This window comes from Schistocerca cancellata, chromosome 2, assembly GCF_023864275.1.
Source record: "Schistocerca cancellata isolate TAMUIC-IGC-003103 chromosome 2, iqSchCanc2.1, whole genome shotgun sequence".
NCBI lineage: Eukaryota > Metazoa > Arthropoda > Insecta > Orthoptera > Acrididae > Schistocerca > Schistocerca cancellata.
Genome location: NC_064627.1, coordinates 1,100,407,191 through 1,100,431,516, shown reverse-complemented (window position 1 = coordinate 1,100,431,516; position 24,326 = coordinate 1,100,407,191). Strand labels below are relative to the sequence as shown.

The following is a 24,326-nucleotide window of genomic DNA, read 5'->3' as shown; positions in this document are numbered from 1 at the left end:
GCATTTGCTTTACCGACGATCGACTTCATATGATCATTCCATTTTAAATCACTCCTAATGCCTACTGCCAGATAATTTATGGAATTAACTGCTTCCAGCTGCTGGCTGCTATATTGTAGCTAAATGATAAGTGATCTATCTTTCTATGTATTCGCAGCACATTACACATTTCCACATTGAGATTGAATTGCCATTCCCTGCACCATGCGTCAATTCGCTGCAGATCCTCCTGCATTTCAGTACAATTTTCCATTGTTACAACCTCTCGATATGCTACAGCATCATCCGCAAAAAGCCTCAGTGAACTTCCGATGTCATCCACCAGGTCATTTATGTATATTGTGAATAGCAACGGTCCTATGACACTCCCCTGCGGCACACCTGAAATCACTCTTTCTTCGGAAGACTTCTCTCCATTGAGAATGACCTGCTGCGTTCTGTTATCTAAGAACTCTTCAATCCAATCACACAATTGGTCTGCTAGTCCATATGCTCTTACTTTGTTCATTAAACGACTGTGTGGAACTGTATCAAACGCCTTGCGGAAATCAAGAAACACGGCATCTACCTGGGAACCCGTGTCTATAGCCCTCTGAGTCTCGTGGACGAATAGCGCGCGCTGGGTTTCACACGATCGTCTTTTTCGAAAGCCATGCTGATTCCTACAGAGTAGATTTCTAGTCTCCAGAAAAGTCATTACACTCGAACATAACGTGTTCCAAAATTCTGCAGCTGATCGCTAGAGATATAGGTCTATAGTTATGCACATGTGTTCGACGTCCCTTCTTGAAAACGGGGATGACCTGTGCCCTTTTCGAGTCCTTTGGAACGCTACGCTCTTCTAGGGACCTACGGTACACCGCTGCAAGAAGGGCGGCAAGTTTCTTCTGTGTAAAATCGAACTGGTATCCCATCAGGTCCAGCGGCCTTTCCTCTTTTGAGCGATTTTAATTGTTTTTCTATCCCTCTGTCATCTATTTCGATGCAACATACTACACGATATACAAAGAATAATTTTCAGTATTATACACACTCAGTCGGAACAGCAGTAATTCCGGTTCCAGCGTGCCAGGAGTAGAAGCGCATCTGTATAAGAGGGGCGATGTGATGTTCTGCCGGCAGAGCACAACTCGCAGTTCTACCTGGAGTGCAACCTGTGCGCGTGTTCCTCCGGGGAGCTGACGTGCACGCGGCGGCAGTGCGACAGCAGCGCCGCCGCCTACAGCGGCCAGCCGTGCAACTGCCCGCCGGTGTACGCGCCGGTCTGCGCCGCCAGCGGCGTCACCTACGCCAGCGCCTGTCTCGCCAGGTCAGTGCTGTCCTGCTGCTGCTGCTGCTGCTGCTTTGCTAAACATCATTCACACCAACTGAAATTACTCTTCACTTTTTCATCTATCATTATATGCAGAAATGCCTACAGCAGTGGGTACCTGTCCCTTGTGGATCTCCTAAGTGTTATGACCACTTACAAGTAACAAAATGTAATACTTCAACATCTAAAGTACCCCCCCCCCCCCCACAAATTCTATAAGTCCCTCCAAATCCTTGAGCGTCATGCACTCCGCCTCGCCTTCCGTATACGCCTCCCGTCCCCCATGCGGATCCTCTATGATCTCATTCCTTTCCCCCATCTGCTCCTATTCCTCGAACATATCCGCATCCTCTACACCTCCCGCCGTCTTGAACCCCCTCACCCCCTGGTTGCTCCTCTCCTATCCCATCCCCGCCCCCTGCCACATCTTCACCGTCGTGTCCCCCCTACCCTCCATCTCTACACCCTACATCTCCTTTCCCAAGGTGGCTTCCATCAGCTCCCCCTCCTGGATGATGCCCTCTCTCCCTCCATTTATCCTTCCTATCAACTCTGATCCTCAACCCCCCCTCCTTTCCTCCGTCCTTTCCCTGGGCTCCCTCTTCCTCCCCCCTTCCATCCTGTGTTTTGCCCCGCCTATCATCTCCTGTCTCTCCCCCTCCCCCCCCCCCCGAGTCCTTTTGTACTCCCCTCCTCTGCCTTCCCCAATCCCTGGCCAGACTGCTCAGCACCCCCACCCCTCTTATGGACCCTCCTCTTCCATTGGCTCATTTCCCCCCTCCCCCTTCACTTTTCCTCTCCTTCCCCCCCCTTTTTTCCCGTCATCTGACCAGTTTCCCCCACCTGCTCTCGGGTGTGGTATGTCGTATTTGTGCCAACTTTTAGCGCAGTGTTTAAGTGATTGCTCGGTGTTTTGCGTCCTTCCACAGTGTTGCGAACAGAAATCATGCTGTCGCTGGGTGTGCTTTTTATATCTCTTGCGAACAGAACCCAGACTGTCGCCGTGTTTTTTTAATTGTCTGTCTATTGTTTTTCTGCTTCCTGTGTGTTTTATTAGCTTCATAGACCTTGTGTTTTATGTTTTACGCTCCAGAATTTTCTGCCATTTTTACCTTTAAGTCACCGATTTTATCGCCAACTGTTATTATTTTTTATTATCTTCATCTTTTTAAAACATTCTGTAGGCTGAAGAGCGGCGTAATAAGCTGCTGCCAGCCCGCCCCCTTTAGGAGGAATCGAAACCCAATAAAGGAAAAAAAAGATATCTAAAGTACGAGATGTAATTTCTGTCCATGAACCTTTCCACAGAGCAATACTGAACATATCATACTCCATACAGAAACTGTTACAAGATACAGATACACTGAATAAAACAAGAACAATGCTGAATATCGACACACACCAAGCGTAGGTTTTAGCTTAATCTACATTGGACTTGGTGGTCAAGGAAGGCAGGATTCGGTTACGATTGTGGACGGGGCTATAATCAGTTACTATTGGTTGGCTTTTCTTTCAATCACACACAATTTATTTAAAATCAACAACAAATTAAAATAAGGGCAATAATTTAAGAATTGTTTCACGACTGAAGGCCTTAATGGCAATAAATCAAGAATTGATTAAACTTGCTGCAACTTACAATTACAGTTATTAAAACATAAAAGACAAGTCACCAAGGTCTTAAAGCTCGCCGAAAAAATACAATTGCCATATTAAAATTTTAAGACAAGTAACGACACTCACGGCTGAAGACCTTAATGTCAATAAACAAAGAACTGTTTCACGGCTGAAGGCCTTAATGGCAATAATTTAAGAATTGTTTAACTTTTTGCAGCCTACAAACTACAGCTATTAAAATATTGAAAACAAATTATCTAAGTCTTAAAAGTTAACTGCTAAAATACAATTGCCACATTAGAATTTTAATACAAGTAGCGACAGTCATGGCTGAAGGCCTTTAACGCCAAGAATGGCAATTATTAAAAAAATTAATAAGCATACTGCCAACAGCAAGGAAATAGCAAAAATTAATTTAAAAGACAGGCAACTGATCACCAAACAGGTGAGACAAAATGATAGTAAACTTGGTACCACAACCATTTAAACTTTCTGTGACGCCAATAAAGGCAGTTATATTAAAAACATTTAGAAACACACAATAAAACAGCAAATATAATAACAAGGTTAATTCAAAAGGACAAGCAACTGATCAGCAAACAGGTGAGTCAGATAATGGTAACTTGGTAATAAAATAATAACACAATAACAAAGCACAAGGGCTAGTCACAGACGGTGCTCTGAGTAGGTCAGACCAAAACCAATTTCGCAAGCGTTGAGAAAGGCAATCAAGAGTTGAATTCACTCCCACAAGATGGTAACTCAGACTAGTGGCAGTCTAACGAATAACTAATGATAATCTGCTGAAGCTACCTAACGTCAAATAACCAATGCAACGGTGGAACACCACGCCAAAGCCGGAACCAGCGGTCAGCACTACGTCCTCAGACTGTTGTGTTTAGAGCGCCTGAAAGGAGAAAGGAACCACTACTACTAGACTATGTGAGAACTACACTCCTTACCGGACGGCAGCGGCAAGGCGAGGAAATGTACACTGCCGCTACATACACTAACCTCCAGGGCAGGTCACTGGGGCGTTAGCGGCCACCAGCCAGGAAAAATACCACTGGTTGAACTTAACAAATAGCAACACACAGAATTCAATAATAAGTAACAAGATGTCGAGGAAAGCTAATTAGATCCGCCTTCCCCAAGCACTCCACACTGCTCTTCGTCTCAGCGACACTGCGAGCAGCAACATGAAACCAAGTCACGGAGAACTGTGAGATCTCACAATGGTGGAGGTTTCATTGCTAGTATTAAAATCCACTCAACTTAAAGCTTGTTGGAATCCGTCCTATCCTCTGTTATGCCAGCATTGCCTGGATCTCCACCCCCACCCACTTTTACAAGGCCCTCCAAATCCTTGAACGCCATGCGCTCCGCCTTGCCTTCCGTATCCGCCTTCCTTCCCCCACACGGCTCCTGTATGAACTGATCCCCTTCCCCCACCTCCTCCTGTTCCTCCAACATCTCCACATCCTTTACATTGTCCGCAGGCTTGATCCCCCCCACCCTCTGGTTTCCTCCTTCCTCTCCACCCCACTCCCGTTGCCACGCCTCTGTCGCTGTATCCCTCCCTCTCTCCACCTCCACACCCTCCATCTCCTTCATCAGGGCAATTTCCAACGCCTCCCCCTCCCGGATGACGAACTTCGCCGTGACATCCACCCTTCCTTCCAACTATAACCTGGCCTTGTACACCCCCCCTCCCCAGGGCTCCCTTTCTTCCTCTTCCTTCCTTCTCCCAGAGCGGATTTTTCTCCTTCCCCCCCTCCCCTTGAGACCCTGCACCCCATACTTGCCTCTTTCCTTCCCACGTCCCTCCCTACCTGGCCCTCTTCAGCGCGCCCCCCACTCATCTCCCTCATCTCTTCCCCTCCCTCCCTTCTTCCAGTCTCCCTCATCTCCTTGCGCCTGGCAGATCCTCTGTCTTGATCATCGTCAGTGTGCCACATCAGTGTTGTGTTTAGTGCTGTTTCTCCTGTGCGTCAAGAGGTGTGATTTTAATTGTGTACTGCCTTGAGGTTCGCCATCAGTGTTTGTTATGTGCTACACCATCCGCCGATACCTTTCATGCTCCAGTCATACTGTGCCTTGTGTTCTTTTAATTGTCGCAGTGTGTAGCTTTTTGTGTGTGCTACTTTTAAACAGTTTTAACAGTTTTTCATCTCCATTTTACGGTCACCCTGTTTTTTGTCTATTGCCTTCCATGATGATCCCCCTTTTTTATATCTATGTTCACCATATTCTCTCCTTTCTTCTTTTTAAATGTCTTCTATTGTTTGTTCCATGTCTTTCGGCTGAAGAGCAGCGCATATGCTGCTGCCAGCCCGCCCCGATGGGGAATTGAAATACAATAAAGAATAAAAAAAAAGCTTGTTGGATCCAGCTAATGACTAGGTCGTGTACCCTCGCGACCACAGCTCTTCCAAGCAGCAGTGCATGCGTGCCACCAGCGGTCACGGCGTGTTTCTCGCACTGCCCTCTTGGCTCCTCCAGAGTCCCCAACCGAACTGCTCACTCACACGACCCGGATGAACAAAGACGTCACCCCAAAGATAGGGCCACTGATACTACATATCGATAATGCCGCTGCTGCCACTAGCTGACAAGCAATGCTTGCGAAACCAAGTGGCGCGAGTCAATACAAGAAGAATACAAAGAACTGCAACAATGCCAATTAAACGATACAGTCCGGCGTCCAACAGAGGACGGAAACCTACGACAGTACCAACGCGAGCAGCAGCACGGCTCACTACCTCATAATAAATCTATTTTCTTTTTCTTTAAGAGGTTGGAGGGGGGGGGATGGTCATCAGCCTTCTGACAACCACGATTTTCACCGCTGTCTCAACTTCTTCATTCCAGAAACGCACTTACAACCAACGTTCTCAATTATCTGTAGGATATATTTCAATCTCCGCTCTCGCCTGCAGTCTTTGTCCTGTACAGCTCTCTCAAGTCCCATGAAAGGTATGCTCTGATAAGCTGACAGACATCTTGCAGCCCTTTCTGTTTTCTAGGCTTTTGCATCCCTTTCTACATCCCTTTCTACACTAATCATATCCACTAAGGCACAGCAGAGCATACCATGAATACTATTAAAATTATCAGGTTTGATTCCACTGGGAATCAGGTGTGTTCAGCGACTACAGCAATCAGTGGCAAATAATTTTTATTCCACATCCAGATTTTAGTCATCGTGTGGCCGTCTTTAGTTCATTAAATGTAAGTTGAGTGAACTTAATCTTTGACAGACTATGTGCATATATGTCGTTTTGAATTTGTAACTTACATTTACTACAATGGGAATGGCCACCCTGTGACCGAAATCTGGATGCGGAATAAACATTATTTATGAACAATTGCTCTACGCTTTACTACTTGAAATTATTAAAACTGCCCCATGATATTTCTCCGTCCTAAAAAATGGTTCAAATGGCTCTGAGCACTATGGGACTTAACATCTGTGGTCATCAGTCCCCTAGAACTTAGAACTACTTAAACCTAACTAATCTAAGGACATCACACACATCCATGCCCGAGGCAGGATTCGAACCGGCGACCGTAGCGGTCACGGGGTTCCCGACTGAAGCGCCTAGAACCGCACGGCCACACCGGCCGGCTTCTCCGTCCTACATCATATCTGTATCTGTACAACACTCTTAATCCAGAATTACGTGCTGTGTTCTGTTTAGAAAGAAATTTTCCATCCAGTTGCAAAACGAGGTTGTTATAACTTTACGAATGTAGTTTATTTAGTAGACGGCAGTGCAGCACTGAACCAAGATCATTTTGACCAGGGATTCATTATTATGCTATCAAGAAGAAGTGAATGACACTAGACGGTTATTCTGTAGATCAGTTCTACTTCGTTTTTTGTTGGTGGCTGTAGACTGTGCTCTTTTCTAACTGCAGGGAGAGTGTGTGTGCTTTACGGACCAACAGAAAATTGTTCTCGACAGTGGAGCTAATTCCATCGGAACTTCTATACAGAAGTTAACAGAGAGACCATCGGGACTTGCAGGCAATGGCAGTTTCTTTTCAACAGTACAATAAGTTACTGCATCAACTCTCTTTGTAGTAAGTTTTTGAAAATAACCACAAGTCGCACAGTATTTTTTGTTTACAGGTTCCGCTCTTCAAATGAACTATAGCATCACCACAATATACACTGCAATAGGTACAAATTGAGATAATACGGAGACGTACATTGACGTTACGTACTGGAAGTATTTTACTTCCTGCATGGTGATTCACGTTTAAAGTTGTTTCACAGCACTACAGATTAAACTGACTATATTATAGTAGTTAAAATTACGTATAAAGAACATTTAAAGTATAGTAGTAAATGACGACATTGGTAGCGCCAAAGATTAAATTAACTTTTCATCAGTAGTTGCAATGTCCATGGTACTATTACCCAAAGATAATTTACAATTACAGGAAACGAAATTTACGTTTTAATCGCCTCTTTCAAAGGTTTGTGTATAGACATCTCATATCTGTACGTATCAGCTTATCTAAAAAAAAAATACATGTGTAAAAATTAAAATGTCTTTCAAACTGCATCATAAAAATATATATTAAAATGTCTTTCAAAATATGCATTCAGAATAAGATAATACAGCAGGTATTATATTTTGCTTACCTATTTACAGTCTGCCTCACTCTTGTTTACCTGTATATTACATTGATGTGCTTATCATAGAATTTAATTTGTGTTTCTGAGTCAGTTACGGTGCCATCTGTAGCGAATAGTGACAAGTTAAAAAGTTTCTTACAGTGAATAATACTACACGTATGTCCACCATTTTCGACCCTATTTAACACTTCATTTTCCATTGTACTGCACTATACTGGGCTTTAAAAACTACCTAACTGTAAATATAGACCATACACAAGCACGTTAAGTTCTTGTTTCACTCTGTATCCGTCTCTGATTTCCGCGTTTATCCGGCTCACCTCTGCTTTAGGTAAGACGCGTTGTTCGTTATGAAATGCGTTCCGGATTTTAACTCTTGCAGATCTTGGAATGAAGCCGCGCTGTAAGCATTCTCGATTGAATTTAATTTTCATGTTAATCCGCATACTTTTTAATTTCATCCTTAGGTACCTGTGCACTTTCCTCTCTTTGTAGTGACAGAACCTTCCTCAATATAAGATATAAAATTTGGGCTTCATTCTGCTCTTACATGCGTTGGTCTCTGTCTCGCCTCCAAAAGTAGTTTCTTGCAGTTTGTTGACAGGAACTGCATTAAGTTTGCTTGACTACATTTTCTAGCATAACTGACAGACTAACTTCGCAGGAGCAGTAGGGCATTAATGTTACTGTTCAAATGTCTGCCCAACGGCAATGACACACTCTCCTTCCGCCTGTTTCAGCAAGTATCACCTATCAGCTATCAGTCGCTACATACTATCTAACATGCAAACCGTCCATTCTTCCGCGTGGTAACGTGAACAAACAAATCTCATCATTGAAACTTGTAAATTCTTTTTAAAGTTGTAGTGTGACAGAGTAGGGTCCTACACTTTTCACATTTCAAGCTTCTGGGTTTGGCAGTGCTGTCGACAACTACTATCGTTAGTAAATGAAAATATTTTCCTCACAGACGCCAAGTTCGTACCATACTATATGCAGTTGCTCTAGTGTTTACCCATTTTCAGTGTAATTTAGTCACAAGAATACTAGTTTAGAAAACCAAAAGAATTTGTATGGTGGCGCTGAAGGCCAAACGATCCCTGTAGTAATTTATGTAACTAACAATGACACTATTTTAGTGTGTTTCTTTCTATACTGAATAGTAAGCAATATTTCTCCTATTAATTTTTCTTTATTTCTGCCTATTCCTGTCATTATTACTCTAACTTCTCAATGGTTACCTATACACTATTCCATTTGCAATATTCTTATGACATCTTTTTACATTCTCAGTGGATTGCTTCTTTTCAATCTCAGAAAGCAGCCATATTATGTTCTGTTTATGTTCAATATATTTTAAACAAATTTACTGATTTTGGCTATCTTTACTGCGAGATTTATGACAGCAAGTAAATATACTCCTCCTCCTCCTCCTACAACAACAACAACAACAACTACTACTACTACTACTACTACTACTACTACTACAGCTACTGGTGGTAGTAGCAGTAGCAGTACCCCTTTTAGCCTCCTCATCATTTCGTCGTCTTTGCTGTTGAGAATCCTGGAGTCGATTTCCAGTATCCAGTGGAGGGGGCTCTGTCCAGTGTGTCCTTTTGCAATCCGTTTGTTTGTGTTCGTATCTTACTATACTAGGTTATGGATCAGTCAATTTCCCATGAGGGCAGGAATTTTGTAATTTTTCGGAAATAAAGTTCCAAAGAATCCTGGAACTGGCTACACTCTGCAGATGCGGGCTGTTGGTATCAGTTGAAACACTGCTCCTGAGGATGATTGCCTGTTGTGGCTGAAGAAAACAAAACCCACTTGGAGCTGCTTGGAGTTTGCGAAATTGGGGAGTCGGCCAGATGCGCTCCTCGATGTAAGATGCGAGTTGTGGGGACCATGAGTGCCAGAGAAGATGTTTCAAGAGTGTTGCTACTATCACATCGGACTTTAGTGATCGTCAGTGACCGATGAAGTTCTTCTCCTGGTACCGAAATAGTAAAGGACTGCACGAGCGATTTTATTCGTGTGGCCACGCAATTTTTGTGGTGTCACCGCCAGACACCACACTTGCTAGGTGGTAGCTTTTAAATCGGCCGCGGTCCGCTAGTATACGTCGGACCCGCGTGTCGCCACTGTCAGTGATTGCAGACAGAGCGCCGCCACACGGCAGGTCTAGAGAGCCTTCCTAGCACTCGCCCCAGCTGTACAGCCGACTTTGCCAGAGATGGAACTGACAAATTACGCTCTCATTTGCCGAGACGAAAGTTAGCATAGCCTTCAGCTACGTCATTTGCTACGACCTAGCAAGGCGCCATTACCAGTTTATATTGAGATTGTTATTACTGTACCGTCAGACCGATGTTCACCAATTATGGAATAAAGTTAAGCATTACATCAACTACGTACTGTATTTGCTATATTAATTACATTGTAATGGTCCAGACCTCACGCAAGCCTGCGTGAGCTAAGCGCGTGCATTTCGGCCTCCTTTAGCAACACGGTGTTGGCTCTTCCGCCAACACACCAATTTTGCTAGGTAGTTTCGTGGTTTTATGGTAAAGTGTAGATATATACCGCAAGGATAGGATAAACGCCAATGGTGGAGGAGTATTTATAGCAGTAAAGAATTCAATAATATCCAGTGAAGTTATTAGCGAATGCGAATGTGAAATAATCTGGGTTAAGCTAAGTATCAAAGGTGGGTCAGATATGATAGTCGGATGCTTCTATAGACCACCTGCATCAGCAACCGTAGTAGTTGAGCGCCTCAGAGAGAACCTGCAGAACGTCGTGAAGAAGTTTCGTGATCATACTATTGTAATAGGGGGAGACTTCAATCTACCAGGTATAGAATGGGATAGTCACACAATCAGAACTGGAGCCAGGGACAGAGACTCTTGTGACATTATCCTGACTGCCTTGTCCGAGAATTACTTCGAGCAGATAGTTAGAGAACCAACTCGTGAAGCTAACGTTTTAGACCTCATAGCAACAAATAGACCGGAACTTTTCGACTCCGTGAATGTAGAAGAGGGTATCAGTGATCATAAGTCAGTGGTTGCATCAATGACTACAAGTGTAATAAGAAATGCCAAGAAAGGAAGGAAAATATATTTGCTTAACAAGAGTGATAGGGCACAAATCGCAGAATATCTGAGTGACCACCATCAAACGTTCATTTCTGAGGAAGAGGATGTGGAACAAAAATGGAAAAAATTCAGAAACATCGTCCAGTACGCCTTAGATAAGTTCGTAGCGACTAAGGTCCAAAGCGAGGGGAAAGATCCACCGTGGTATAACAATCATGTACGAAAGGTACTACGGAAACAAAGAAAGCTTCATCATAGGTTTAAGAGTAGTCGAATCATAGCTGATAAGGAAAAGCTGAACGAAGCGAAAAAGAGCGTAAAGAGAGCAATGAGAGAAGCATTCAACGAATTCGAACATAAAACATTGGCAAACAATCTAAACAAGAACCCTAAAAAGTTTTGGTCATATGTAAAATCGGTAAGCGGATCTAAATCCCCTATTCAGTCACTCGTTGACCACGATGGCACCGAAACAGAGGACGACCGAAGAAAGGCAGAAATACTGAATTCAGTGTTCCGAAACTGTTTCACTGCGGAAAATCGTAACACGGTCCCTGACTTCAGCCGTCGCACGGACGCCAAAATGGAAAATATTGAAATAAACGATATCGGAATTGAAAAACAACTGCTATCACTTAGTAGGGGAAAAGCATCCGGACCAGACGAGATACCCTTAAGATTCTACAGTGATTATGCTAAAGAACTTGCCCCCTTTCTATCAGCAATTTATCGTAGATCGCTGGAAGAACGTAAAGTACCTAGCGACTGGAAGAAAGCGCAGGTCGTTCCCATTTTCAAGAAGGGTCATAAATCAGATGCGAATAATTATAGGCCTATTTCGCTTACGTCAATCTGTTGTAGAATAATGGAACATGTTTTGTGTTCTCGTATTATGACGTTCTTAGATAATACAAATTTCCTTCATCATAACCAACATGGATTCCGCAAACAGAGATCATGTGAAACTCAGCTCGCCCTATTTGCCCAAGAAATTCACAGTGCCGTAGACACTGACGAGCAGATTGATGCCGTATTCCTGGACTTCAGGAAGGCATTTGATACGGTTCCGCACTTACGTTTAGTGAAAAAAATACGAGCTTACGGAATATCGGACCAGGTTTGTGATTGGATTCAGGATTTCCTAGAAGAAAGAACACAACATGTCATTCTTAACGGTTCAAAATCTGCAGATGTAGAGGTAATTTCGGGAGTACCGCAAGGAAGCGTGATAGGACCTTTATTGTTTACAATATACATAAATGACTTAGTTGACAACATCGGTAGCTCCGTGAGGCTATTTGCAGATGACACGGTTGTCTACAAGAAAGTAGCAACATCTGAAGACTCGTACGTACTCCAGGAAGACCTGCAGAGGATTAATGCATGGTGCGACAGCTGGCAGCTTTCCCTAAACGTAGATAAATGTAATATAATGCGCATACATAGGGGCAGAAATCCATTCCAGTACGATTATGCCATAGGTGGTAAATCATTGGAAGCGGTAACGACCGTAAAATACTTAGGAGTTACTATCCGGAGCGATCTGAAGTGGAATGATCACATAAAACAAATAGTGGGAAAAGCAGGCGCCAGGTTGAGATTCATAGGAAGAATTCTAAGAAAATGTGACTCATCGACGAAAGAAGTAGCTTACAAAACGCTTGTTCGTCCGATTCTTGAGTATTGCTCATCAGTATGGGACCCTTACCATGTTGGATTAATAGAAGAGATAGACATGATCCAGCGAAAAGCAGCGCGATTCGTCATGGGGACATTTAGTCAGCGCGAGAGCGTTACGGAGATGCTGAACAAGCTCCAGTGGCGGACACTTCAAGAAAGGCGTTACGCAATACGGAGAGGTTTATTATCGAAATTACGAGAGAGCACATTCCGGGAAGAGATGGGCAACATATTACTACCGCCCACATATATCTCGCGTAATGATCACAACGAAAAGATCCGAGAAATTAGAGCAAATACGGAGACTTACAAGCAGTCGTTCTTCCCACGCACAATTCGTGAATGGAACAGGGAAGGGGGATCAGATAGTGGTACAATAAGTACCCTCCGCCACACACCGTAAGGTGGCTCGCGGAGTATAGATGTAGATGTAGATGATTTAGTGAGTGTACAAGTGCGCAGCAGGAATATTCATGATTTACGATCAGGGAGCCGTTAGCTATCTGCAAGTGGTGTTTAATGAAGGCGTCAGTGAGACGGAGTTGGCGATGTGTGATTGAAGTCTATTACTTTTGTTTCCATGGAAACTTGGATTTGTGTTTTTTTTTTTTTTGCCTTTGTACTGTTATCATGTTTGACTTTGTGGAGATTACCAGCGAACATCGTCAGGAACTAGCTGGTGGCGATTTATTGACAGTTAGCATGTGCGCTTTTCAGTCCATTCGTCAGATCTCGGAATATTCATGAATGCAGTTAGATAGCGCAAGGAGAAAGAGGTTTAAATGAATTTTAGGCCTGACGAGCATCACAAAAATATTAGAGTGCCTTCAAAAGTACATAATGGTGGAATTGTGACTACCAATTGAGACATGAATCACATTTACTTTGATTTATTCCAGTAAAATTATTCACAAAACAAATGTCAAGCAATTGCAACATTAATGTAATAAGGCCTTCACGTAACTGACGTAGGACACGGGTGGAAAAATGTGAATAGTTGTGCCAGTTAATTAACTGCAATCAGATGTGCACAGTCATTGTCGCGATTTTAGTTGAAAACAGATAGAACAACAGAAGAGAGTGCATCACACCTGTGGTAGTACCCTGTTCACTGATTAAAAACACAAGTCTTGCAAGTGAAGCTTGAAGTAATCAAAATGTTATAAAATGGTGTTCGTTTCCCTACACCTCGTCTCACACTTATGGCTGGATCTCGCCATGGTTTTGTCGGTGCAGGGTGAAGCCACCGAGCGAGCCGGCGCAGTGCTTGGCACACTGGATTCGCATTCGGGAGGACTACGGTTCAAATCCGCATCCAGCCATCCTGATTTAGGTTTTCCGTTATTTCCCTAAATCGCTTTAGACAGATGCCGGGATGGCTCCTTTGAAGGGGCACGGCCGACTTCCTTCCCCATCCTTCCCTTATCCGAAGGGGCCGATGACCTCACTATCTGGTCCTCTCCCCTCAAATAAACCAACCAACCAAACTGAAGCGACTGCAAAATCAGCCATTGCTGGAACCAGTGACCCTCGCCACTGGCAAAGTGAAAAATCAGCCCAAACGGTCGCTAGCTCCCTCGATACATCAACTGTGGCGGCTGCACTCACTTGTGACCAAAGTAAAGACGGAAGCTCAGATGAAATTACGATGAAGAAGCTACAGATGAAGCCCAAAATGATTTCTGCTCGAATGCTTGCTACAAGGAATCCTCGCATCGCTGCTTTTTGCGTCTTGTTCTGAATTCAGATTTGATGGGCTCTGGATATTCCAAGCGCCGACTGATAAAAATGCTCCGTTGGACACGTTACTTCCCTTCCCTCAGCTCTCCGTTATTTGTTTAACGAATAACGTTCGTCCTATCATCTTATACAGAAAGAAGTCATCTCTCTCAACATCTCTCTCTGTGACCAATGAGCTGGTCCGACCTTCATCCTACCATGTTACGCAGAAAAATTCATCTTTCTCTCCATCTCTCTCTGTGACCAATGAGGTGGTCCTTGTTGCTACAGCCTAAACTCTTTGTCTAAGCTACAGTTGTGTAAACATTTGAATACTACATCTCATGTCCTCAAAGGGCCAGAAATTCAGGTTGCTGTGTCACGTCTTCAAAGACCCAAAATTACATGTCTCCATTCCATTTTTGAGCTTTTTACCGGTGATTCCAATGTTTTCAGCAGAAAAACTGTGCCTTCTGCTTTTGTGAACGATAGAGCTTTCTGTTGATATGTTTTCCCTGTTCGGGTGGCAGAGGGTCGGACCACAGGGGATCCTACCTCTGTGTCTACAAAGCTTTAGAGGCCCAGAGTGGCTTCACAAAAAGTGCTTGGCTATGGGCTATTGACCATTCGCCTCCCCCTCCCCCCCCCCCCTACAAAAGGCAGGCTTTCTCCCAAATGTCTCTGACTGTGAGGGTTGCGCACTGTCCTTGTTGGCCCATGTTCTTTTTGCAGCATACAGAATGCTTTCAACGTTCTCTCACTTCTACAAGGCATGGGAATCCGAAGCAAGAGTAGATGACGACTAAGGTTACGTAGGTCAGTTACCGCTAATCACTAATACTGTTGTTTGTCATATTCCTCTTCGTCAGTTATGTATTTGGTTCAGATGGGTCGTTCATTGAGAATTTGCATACGTTACATACTATCTACGGAAAAAACTGACATATAACAATAGCTTCAATTAAACTCTCATTATTTTTAGAGCACCATTAAATTTCACCGGCACAGATCAAAGTGACGCTGGCAACACCTGTTTAGACCTTCTTTAACCCAGGGGAGCAAAAACGTTATCCGGGTCCACCAGACAACATTTTCGAGTTAATATTTGTGATGACACGATGCGTCATTTGTCTCGCACGCCATGCAACACGGTGGCTGCGGCGATACAAGCCATGCAGCAGTAGCCGATCCATTGACGCGCTACTGGAAACGGTTGCATTTAGCACTGAAGGAGAGACATTGGGCAGATGCACAGATACTGCCGCCGCATCTCGGCTTCAGAGTGCATGAATACGTGTCGTTGCTGCGAGTGAGAAATTGTGCAACCCCACGGAAGCTCAGAGAACATTCCAAACAGATCGTTTCTCCTCTACTTCAGTGAATGTCAGTAGGCTCTATTACTAATACCACAATTTTCATTTATGTTAGAGCACTGAATATTACTCTTTTGCAATGATTATGTTTCTGTCGCTGATCCTCAGAGCACCTTTAAGTAGTATATTGTCTTGTATTACTAGACTCATATTCTTTACACTGCAGTATGGTTAAGGGGCTCCGGAAAGGCTCAAAATCATGAAAAGTTCAATTTTTACTTTTTTGCGTTTTCTGAACCCTTTTAATAGATATATAATTTATTCAATTCCGAAGACAACTATTTTTAAATTTTTTTTGAAATGTGTTCTACATGGGCGTGAACCACTGTGGCGCTGTTAAACTGCTGTCAAATGGTGTTATTATTAACGTCCGTGTCCATCAGGTACATTTTAGTGATGTGACATAAAATATGTGTTGTGGCTAACCTATTTTCAGAGACTTAGCAGCACCTGAACTGCTGAAAAAGTGTATTCACGGAAAAACTCAAAACCCCAATGAAAGTGTATGGTCGAGAATCCCCAAGACTGTATTTGTTGGAATAGAAACACTTCACTTTGGTGTGTATGATGCTGTTGCGACTTTCAGTGATGGCAAAATTGTAAGGTGCAAGGTATTTAGAAATATGGGAATGAAGATAGGTTCTAACATGGTACGAGCGATGCTTGCTTTAGACAAGGAACGCCTTCGGACTGCAGACAGGGCTGTAAAGAGTCTAGAAATACAAGCAAGAGTAAACAGGAGGAGGAACAAGAGGAAGCTGGAGGAGGAGTTTGCAGAGGATGAAGATAATCCATCCTATGGACCTGGAATGCACTAAAAACTTAATGCAATCTTTGTCGCTCGATTCCCAAAACTTTTATTTTCTCATACTAATTACATGTTTTCTAAGGATCTTCCAAACATATTTGTTTCAAACTTTCAGTAAATGTTACACAGTACCTTCTGCATAATTTAACACAGCCTTTTTCCAAAAAACTGTATATTTTTGAATATATAAATAAAAAATTGCAAAAAAATGTTGTGAATTTTCATTACAACTGAAAAAAAATCATCTTTAATAACTGAACTAAAATTTTGTAAAATCCCTGTGTTAAGTTGTAGCCCATATTCCAATAAATAATCTGTAAAAAGTTCAACTTCCTACCTCAAATACTTTGTGAGGAAAGATGTAATTTATAAGCGTTATTTTAACATTGCAAGTATAGGGCGTTCCGGAGCCCCTTAAGGCACTTGCTCTTTACTATTACTGAATTGGCGCCAAACACACTGGACCAGAGACTGGAAAGCACCAGCGGCTGTCTGGTGAACCCCGTCCTCTACTTCTGGTAATGCTCTAAGTTCAGCAAGGGTGAGAGTCCGCAAGTACCTTCAGGTATGCCACATCGAGCAGAAGGCATTAGTTGATGATTACATCCCGCAGAACCAACAAAATGTGGGGATGTTGACTGCTATGTTTCACGTGTCTTTCAAAATAGTCCTAGACATTTTCTACACTATTAGGAAACAACCAGTGTCTCAGCGGTACAGTCGAAATACGTTGGACTGCCTGAATGTGCACGTGCTGCCCTTTAGCATCGCAGTTGTCATCTGGGAAGATACGTCTCCAACCCCTCGTGATTAAGAATATTTTGTGGTTAGCGTTCTTTTGCTGCGTTACCTGCCTATGGGTGAAACATTACTCCCTGTAGGCACTTTGCAAAGTCAGCTTTGACCCACATACAAATTCGAAACCTTTATGAGGAGCTGGTCATGGTCACATCCAAACACGATGACCTGTTTCTAGCACCAGCCTGTCACGTCTCTAAGACAACTCATCTAACTGTGACGATTTCGTGTTGCCCACCGCCACATACACACAACTTGATGCCAGGACGTACGGCAGCAGTTGGTAGTTCACAGTGGTTCATTTCGTCTTCTAATATAAAGAGAGAGTGGGATTTTCCAACCGGGAGCTGTTACTTGATCAGGGTATGCTAACTCAGTAAGTTGTCCCTCACAGGAATTTCCATACGGTGGGATAAACGCTCGGAGGTTTGCTGATCGTTTGTGGAGAGGAATGCTTACCTAATGTCTTCTGAAGATGTCTTATTTTCTCCACTGTAATTGTTCTTCGTAGGTCGTTGTTTCTAACATAGCCACTTTCAACAGTGTGAAACGTCCCCTTAGAAAAATTTATACATGACTGTGCTTAAACTGACACACAATATTTTTAGCGCAACGCAATCTGACTTTCAAAAATCCCTACAAAAGAATGGCCCTGACTAACATTAATCTATACCTTTCACAAATCACTTACCTCACAAAAATCTTAGTTACTCGAACTACTGCAATACAGCGAGCGCCACTGCTGCCAGCTAAATAAAAGATTCAAACTACGGAAGTCACTAACTACTGATAGGCATAGTTAGCAAATGAAAGATTTTAATAGAGAACAAACAATGTATTTACCTTAATAGTCATAATATATATGCCATCCAGTCTTACAAATTTCAAATCTCCGCCATTTCTCTCCCCACATCCACCACTGCTGGCGGCTCACCTCCAACTGCGCAACGCTACGCGCTGTTCACATCCAGCTGCCGCTGCCCAACACTACAATGGCAGACAACAATGCAAGCTAGCCACAGACTGCACACAGCACAGCGAGTGATTTTCATACCGAGCGCTACGTAACGTTGCCGATAAGAAAACCTAAACAGCCTACTTACATAGCCCCCAAGCTCGCCACAAAAAATTTTACAAATTGTTTTGGGCAGTGGCCAATAATGATTTGATAAAATTTTTCATAATTACAATAACAAAGATATCAAATGCACACACTTATTGATACAATGTTGGTCAAAAGCTAAAATTTTCTCACAGTCCACAAAGATAGTCCTGATCATTCATCATAATAGTAATTACAGTTTTTTTTCACAAAGTCTCATTAGTAAAAGAAATTGCACACAGAAATAGTGGATTTCCATGCAGTCTTAATGAAGTAGTGTTGTACTTCCAACGGAAAGACAGTGCTGACTCTTGACATACAGACAGGTAATGGGCCACAACAGAGCAAACCCACCGCAGAGTCAGTCGAAGTTGATGAATATTGGCAGGTAGGTCATCACAGAGTAGACCCACTGTAGCCCTGGTAGAGATTCTGGTATTGGTGGGCCACCAGAGGTGCAGACCCACTGCAGTCCTTGTAGAAATAACGGTATTGGTGGGCCATCAAAGATGCAGACCCACTGTAGTCCATGTAGAGACGGCCAGCAGCCATCTGTTGCGACTGTGCAGGTGCACATTCACCATCGAAGAGTCTTGCGGAGAATATAGCAAGTCCATAAACCACCACTTGTGCACTCACAAACTTTTAGGTTCTAAGGGGACGTTTCAAGTGGAAGTCACTGCGGTTGTTGCGATCGCTACTGCTCCCAGTACAATCATGTCCCAAATCTTTGACTACATAAAAATGTATTGCACCTTATTTATTTGTCTAAGTGGAATCTATGAACATAGTAAAATCAGTGCCCTATGAGGGCCAGTAAAAATTTGTAAGACATTGCAATAACGACGATATCTGGCCATAATGTAGACAATCGGAATTTTGTACCTAACATCACTTTCTTTTCTTGAGAGTCATTCAATTTCAAACCAAACATTTCCAAAGAATTTCTAACAGATAGGGTAAGTCCTGGAGAGTTGGACCACTAGGTGAGACGGACCATTGGCATATTTCACAAATGTGCCGCTGTAGAGCAGCTCACGCTATTTGCAAAAATGGTTCAAATGGCTCTGAGCACTATGGGACTTAACTGCTGAGGCCATCAGTCACCTAAAACTTAGAACTACTTAAATGTAACTAAACTAAGGACACCACACACATCAATGCCCGAGGCAGGATTCGAATCTGCGACCGTAGCGGTCGCGCGGTTCCAGACTGTAGCGCCTAGATCCGATCGGCCACACTGGCCGGCGCTATTTTCAAGGAAGCTCTTTTGTGAACATATGTGGTGCAGAAGTGTTGCTGTCATTTTCGTGTTTGTTATGGAGGAAAATCATACTCTGTCTTCTGGTTAACCGAAAAGTTCTATCGTCTGGTTACAAAATTTTAGTATTAAGACTTAGTTTGCTCAATATCGAACGACTTTTAATACTGTGAGCTTCACAAATCTGTAGACATGAAACTAATATAAAATGGACACCGAGTTCGCTACCTACTGACAGAAGTCGTGGCGACCCATCTCTCCTAGACAATCTGGAGAAATGGTCAAGTGTTATTCAAGAGACATGGACTACTTGTGAGTGAAATCTGGCACAAGTAAATTTAGCTTCAAGACGTGTGCAATATTCACAAGGGAGATGGTCAGAGTCTCTGACTGTACTCATTTGTCGGAAAATATGTCTGTGCCAACAAATACAACAGCAGAATCTTGCAAACACGCAAATCGACCACCACTAAGTCCATGAAAAAACCTACTGGTCCCAAATACACCAAAAGAGCAGATTTATCTGCACAAACCAAATTCATTCACTGACACAGCTTCAACATCCACTCCCGCTACAACTAAAAATTTCAAGATTACCACCTCAAAACTGACCACTCCTGAGCTACTTCAGACAAAAGAAAAAGGTTCCGAAGAAATGCCACCTGTTCCTGCTATTGATAAAACCGCGAATTTTGAAAGGAAGGCAGCAACTGTTCCAAAGGAATAAACTGTAACCAAAGGAATAAACTCTGCTCGAAACCTTGAAACTGTAAAGTAAACAGGAATACGTAAAAAGGGAACAAACAAATGGCATAAAGTGATCACCAAAGGAAAATACTAGTGAAGAGAAAAGCAGAGTGAAGACGCTCAATAGGAAAAATACTGCAAATAGGATCATCAGGTGGAGTCTTTTTAGAAGTTGAGGAAAATAACTTTGATGTATTAGATGAGGATGAATGTATTGCCTGTGGTGAAATCTGTTATGAAACAAATAAGAATTACGATTGGGTTAAGTGCTTGTTCACGATTGTCAACATTTGGTGATAATTGTAGCCGCAGTGGTGAGAGAAATACAGGCTAATGCTTGATCAAAACCAACAAATTATTAGAAAAGACAGTGTTCAGTCAAGATTTATAATAAATTGATGAAACTGTTCTGTAGTTAAGATTTTAATAGTAATTCTGTATTCGTTATAATACATTCAAGCCAAAATATAAAATTTCAGTTGATTGTTTTCTTCTTGTGTAGCCATTTTTATGTGGTCCATCTTTACCAGTACACTGCTCCAACTCCTCCATACACCTATGGGTGAGATGCATCACTCATGTATATTTTAATTTTTCCACACACTGAAGAGCCAAAGAAACTGGTACAACTACCTAATATCGCGCAGGGCCCCAGCGAGCACGCAGAAGTACCGCAATACGACGTGGCGTGGACTTGACTGAATTCTGAAGTAGTATTGGATGGAACTGACACTATAAATCCTGCAGGGGTGTCCACAAATCCGTAAGGATACGACGGGGTTGAGATCTCTTCTGAAGAGCACGTTGTAAGGCATTCCAGATATGCTCAATAATGTTCATCTCTGGAAGTTTGGTGGCCAGCAAAAGTGTTTAAACTCAGAAGAGTGTTACCGGAGCATCTCTGTAGCAATTCTGGACGTTTGGACTGTAGCATTGTCCTGCTAGAATTGCCCAAGTCCATCGGAATGAACAATGGACATGAATGGATGCAGGTGTTCAAAATGGATGCTGGTGATCACACAGGATACTTACGTACGAGTCATCTGTCAGAGTTGTATCTAGACGCATCAGGGGTCCCATATGATTCCAACAGTATTCGCCCCACACCACTGCAGAGCCTCCACCAGCTTGAACAGTCCCCAGCTGACATGCAAGGTCCATTGGTTCATGAGTTTGTCTCCGTACCCGCACATGTCCATCCGCTCGAAACAATTTGAAACGGGACTTGTCCGACGAGACGACATGTTTCCAGTCATCAACAGTGCAAAGTCGGTGTTGAAGGCCCAGGCGAGGCTTAAAAAATTGTTCAAATGGCTGTGAGAACAATGGGACTTAACATCGGAGGTCATCAGTCCCCTAGAACTTAGAACTACTTAAACCTAACTAACCTAAGGACATCACACACATCCATGCCCGAGGCAGGATTCGAACCTTCGACCGTAATGGTCGCGCGTCTCAGACTGAAGTGCCTAGAACCGCTCGGCCACATAGACCGGCCGAGGTCTAAAGCTTTGTGTCGTGCAGTCATCAATGGTACACGAGTGGGCCTTCGGATCCGAAAGCTCATATCGAAGGTGTTTCTTTGAATGGTTCGCACGCTAACACTTGTTGATGACCCAGGTTTGAAATCTGCTGCAACTTCCAGAATGGTAGCACTTCTGTCACGCTGAACGATTCTCTTCAGTCGTCGTCGGTCCTGTTCTTGCAGGATCTTTTTCCGGCCGCAGCGATGTCGGAGATTTGACGTTTTTCCGGATTCCAGATATTCACGATACACTCGCGAAATAGTCGTATGGGAAAATCTCCCCACTTCATCGCTACCTCTGTAGTGCTGTGTACCATCGCTCGTGCGCCGACTTCAACACCACGTTGAAAGTCACTTAAATCCTGATAACCTGCCATTGTAGCAGCCGTAACCGATGTAAGAAATACGCCAGATACTTGTTGTCTTGTGCAGGCGTTGCCGACCGCAGCGCTATATTTTGCCTGTTTACTGATCTCCGTATTTGAAGACGCATGCCTATAATAGTTTCTTTGGCTCTTCAGTGTATCACACTGTATACAAACAGACGCAAAAGAAAGAAGTTGAAAAACACGCAAGTTTTTCGTCATTACTAACTTTACGAAAAGAGCGGGTATATAATGTAAAAGGCATATTATTATAGACATAACTAGGTCTAGATAGGGTCTTAGCATCTATTCCACAATGCCAGGTCTTGTAAGCGATGACATCTCGGTCGGCGAAAGGTTCCAATCCAGGTAGTGAGGCATTCTCACATCGGACGATAGCGAGAGTAAACCATCCACTTCCAGTACTCCCTGTGGCAACATCAAGACTGAAATAAACTCGACATCCACGGAAAAAAATCGGTCCATTCAATATGACACTTTGTGTTGTTCAATTTGTGCCAAGTTTATTGTCTAGGCTAATTAAGTGTTTGTAGACAGGCATGCGATGGCGACGTTGACGATACACACGTCGACGAGGCATAGTGCTTCAATACTGTTGCTGATATAGCTCAAAGCGGAATGATTCCGCTAGTCTGCGTTGGCCGCTTTTATACTGAGTTATATCTGCAACAGCATTGAAGCACTATGCCTCGTCGACGTGTGTATCGTCAACGTCGCCATCGCATGACTGTCTACAAACACATAATTAGCCTCGACAATAAACTTGGCACAAATGGTGTAACGCCGGAAATGCATATCCTTCTATTTCCATCTTTTGTAGTATAAATTCTTTTCCTTTATTTGTTACCTGAAGAATTGACATTTCTGTGTCTTTATATATTGTAATTGTTTTACTATATATATATGCATTTATGTCGATGTATAATAGAATAGTTTTGTAAATATTATTTGTATTTTTTCGCTGGGTCTGGCCTAGGGAAAGCTATGCTATCGAACGACTACATCGATAGGTCGTGTGGAGAACCAAAGTGTTTAGGATCTTTGGTAGTGTAACGCTGCCGCATGGAGCGTGGGCAGGGGGGTCTGGCTGGAGTAGGGCAGTGGAGCGGGTGTGTTGTGTGGCGCTCCCGCGAGTTGCCGCGCTTTCGGGCTTTGTCAGCATGCAATTGCGCTCGACTTGCTCTGATAGTTTCTGACACGGTGTCGCGGACGGGAAGCATTAGCTGGCGCACATCAAGAGCCCGTTTCGCCTGGTGACAGTGTCGAGAAGAAGGCGCGCTGACATCCAGCTTCTGCAACAGCGACGGCCGACAATGAGTGACTGTCGCCACCTCCTCGACCGACGACTTCAAAGCTTCATTCAACCAACAAGGAAGACTGGAAGCACGTAAAGTTTTAGAACTGTATGGCAGACCTCAGCTTTTCAAACTGTTAAATTTTTCTCACTAAATTACAGCAACGTAGCATGAACCTTTGTTGCTCATTGTCCCAATTGCATTACCTAGCAGGGTCCCTTCTTTTTCCGGAATGAACCCGAGTGTCGTTGAAATTCAAACGCCAGCAGTAAAGTAATATCATTCCATTTCACTGCATTAATTTCAAAGTTCAGGTAAAGTATTCATAGCTGGCTACAATATTTAGATTACACAAGCACAAATTAAGAGTGCGAGTTTTGCTACCATATTTTAGCTTACCTGTGACTGCAGCTTAGCTTGGTACGTACTAAATTTTACTTTTGTTAATCAGAATCATTTAATTCAAGTTTAAAGTTAAATCTCTTATTTATAAATTGCGTAGATTCAAGTAGCTTTTGAAATGATTTTTCAGGTAGCCCAAGACTAACCTTATTTTATTGAATTTCATAGTGCTTCAGCAACAAAGTTCACTATTAATTTCAGTCACTAAATTAACTTTCAATTTTCGGGTTTTATTAATTCTTTTGCTAAATTAAGTCAGAGTGTAGCGAAATTTATTATTTCTGACAAACATTGAGTTTTCACACAACACATGTCAACCTTCAGTTGCCACGCTTTTAGTGCTAATTATATGTGCATTAATCTTTCATTTTCAGTTATTATAGTAGTTGTCCATGGGACTGGCGACCGTAATTTTCCCCAAATCTCAAATATCTAATTAACGCCAATGAATTGTTAACGTAACGACCGCACATTTACTTTCTTTATTAACTTTACCCCTTTTCAAAATTAATTTCCACCAATTTCATTTGCATTTTTCCTTTCATTTAGATATAA

At 42.9% G+C, this 24,326-nt stretch overlaps 1 protein-coding gene across 1 annotated transcript in view; it reads left to right on the top strand.

The window, feature by feature from the left end:
- Window positions 1-24,326, top strand: part of LOC126161254 (reversion-inducing cysteine-rich protein with Kazal motifs-like) — a 480,526-nt gene that overhangs the window by 400,966 nt on the left and 55,234 nt on the right. The window contains exon 13 of the mRNA XM_049916994.1: window positions 1,123-1,309. Within this exon, the coding sequence (XP_049772951.1) occupies window positions 1,123-1,309 (187 nt within the window). The remainder of the gene's footprint in view (window positions 1-1,122; window positions 1,310-24,326) is intronic.